This window comes from Vicia villosa, linkage group LG7 (assembly GCF_029867415.1).
Source record: "Vicia villosa cultivar HV-30 ecotype Madison, WI linkage group LG7, Vvil1.0, whole genome shotgun sequence".
Classification (NCBI taxonomy): Eukaryota; Viridiplantae; Streptophyta; class Magnoliopsida; order Fabales; family Fabaceae; genus Vicia; species Vicia villosa.
The window spans coordinates 134,249,839-134,251,932 of NC_081186.1; the positions used below are offsets into that span (position 1 = coordinate 134,249,839).

Sequence of the window (2,094 nt, forward strand, 5' to 3'; positions counted from 1 at the left end):
AGAGAGTTTGAACTTGCCACATTTCACTCGTACATTTTTATTTAAAAGTGAAGTTTTAACTATTTATTTATTTTAATAAATAAATTAATCTAAAATATTTTACTTCCAACAACCGAGCGGCTTAAACCCAAATTGTTTCATACTAGTGTATTACTTTAAATTTGATATTCCCAAAAATATAATAAAAAATAAAAACCTTTTGCTTTCGGTGTATAAAAAAAAGCCTCACACTCTTGAAAGATCACGTTTTGTACTTACTCTTTCACTCTCTAACTCACACAAGTGGAAAAAAAATGTTGAAAACGTTCCCCACCCAACCGCCGCCGTTCACGGCGGTCCTTCCCCTCACTCTCCTCCTTCTCTCATTCCTCCTCACAGCAGTCCCAGTCTCCAGCTACCGTCCATGGCCACAAAACCCCTCAAAAAACATCTCCGACTACGCCCTCGGAGCCTCCAAGAAATACGAAGGCTCGTCGGAGTTTGTTAAACTCCGCTACCACATGGGCCCCGTCTTAACCAACATCATAACCGTCCACACAATCTGGTACGGCACCTGGAAACGCAGCCAGAAAAAAATAATCCGCGAGTTCATAAACTCAATCTCCGCCAAAAACGCACCTCACCCTTCTGTTTCCAGTTGGTGGAAAACCGTCATGCTCTACACGGACCAAACCGGGTCCAACATCTCCAACACGGTTCACTTAGGCCAAGAGAAAAACGACCGGTTCTACTCCCACGGAAAATCGTTAACCAGATTATCAATACAATCGGTTATCAAAAGCGCTATCACCGCCAAAACTAAACCCCTACCGATAAACTCACGAAGCGGTCTTTATCTTCTGTTAACAGCCGATGACGTGTACGTTCAGGATTTCTGCACGTCAGCATGCGGTTTTCACTATTTCACTTTTCCTTCACTTGTTGGTTACACTCTTCCTTACGCGTGGGTGGGGAACAGTGAGAGATTCTGTGCGGGACAGTGTGCTTATCCCTTCGCTGTTCCGCAGTTTATACCTAACGTGAAACCGTTTAAGTCGCCTAACGGCGACGTTGGAGTTGACGGAATGATTAGTGTTATTGGACATGAGATTGCTGAGCTGGCGAGTAATCCGTTAGCGAATGCTTGGTATGCCGGTGGGGATCCGAGTTTTCCGGTGGAAATAGCGGATTTGTGTGAGGGTATTTATGGAACGGGAGGTGGTGGATCTTATACAGGACAGGTTTTGGACGGTCGAGATGGTGCCACGTATAATATGAATGGTATAAGGAGGAAATATTTGGTGCAGTGGCTTTGGAGTCATGTTTTGAATTATTGTACTGGTCCTAATGCTCTTGATCACTGATTATCTTAATCGGTGTATATGATGTTTCAAATATATGTCGCTGCATAGCTATTAACTGAATTGATTTAATCGATTTAATCGAGTGCATGCACAAGAATGAAATATTTTTATTTAGTGTTTTGTGTTTTGGGCTTGTTATGTGGGTTCGTGATTTTGTGGTGGTGGCTAAGTTTGCTCATGATGCAAATAATGTAATTTTGGTTGAATATGATATATTATAAAGCTTAGACATTTGTAGTTACTGTATGGTAATGGAGTTTTCACTTTGTATAAATGTTATGTTTTGATTTGATTGGAGACTTCTCTTGAATTTTTGGTTCCCAATGCTATTATTTTGCTGCAGAAATTAAATGAAGAATCTATTATTGCATGCTTCTGTGGATCTGCATTTGTCATATGAAACTTGTGTCCAAAGCTGTTTTTAATTTGAAATAGGACTTGGGGTTTTCCTATATAGGGTGTGTTTGATTAAAATAGCGGTTGATTGATAAGGTAGCTGATAGTTTATAGCTGATGACTGATGATTTATAGCTTATAACGAATTATTGAAATTGATAGTTTATAAACTCATTGAAGTGTTTGGTAAAATTATCGGTTCATTTAACTTATAAATGTAAAATGACATAAAAGATATTGAATATATAATTATTTTATTTTAAATTAAAATAAATTATAAGGGTTTAAAATAAATTTTAATTGAAATAATAAGGATAAAAAAGAAAGAAAAAGTAATAAGCTATAAGACATAAGT

General features: G+C 38.0%; 1 protein-coding gene across 1 annotated transcript; it reads left to right on the top strand.

Annotated features, from left to right (window-relative positions):
* The first annotated feature begins 227 nt into the window (after nt 1–227).
* On the top strand, nt 228–1,589 carry LOC131618580 (protein EXORDIUM-like 3). Its single transcript, XM_058889771.1, has one exon. The coding sequence runs from the start codon at nt 294–296 to the stop codon at nt 1,341–1,343; it is 1,050 nt and encodes a 349-aa protein (XP_058745754.1). The 5' UTR covers nt 228–293; the 3' UTR covers nt 1,344–1,589.
* Nucleotides 1,590–2,094: the final 505 nt, after the last annotated feature.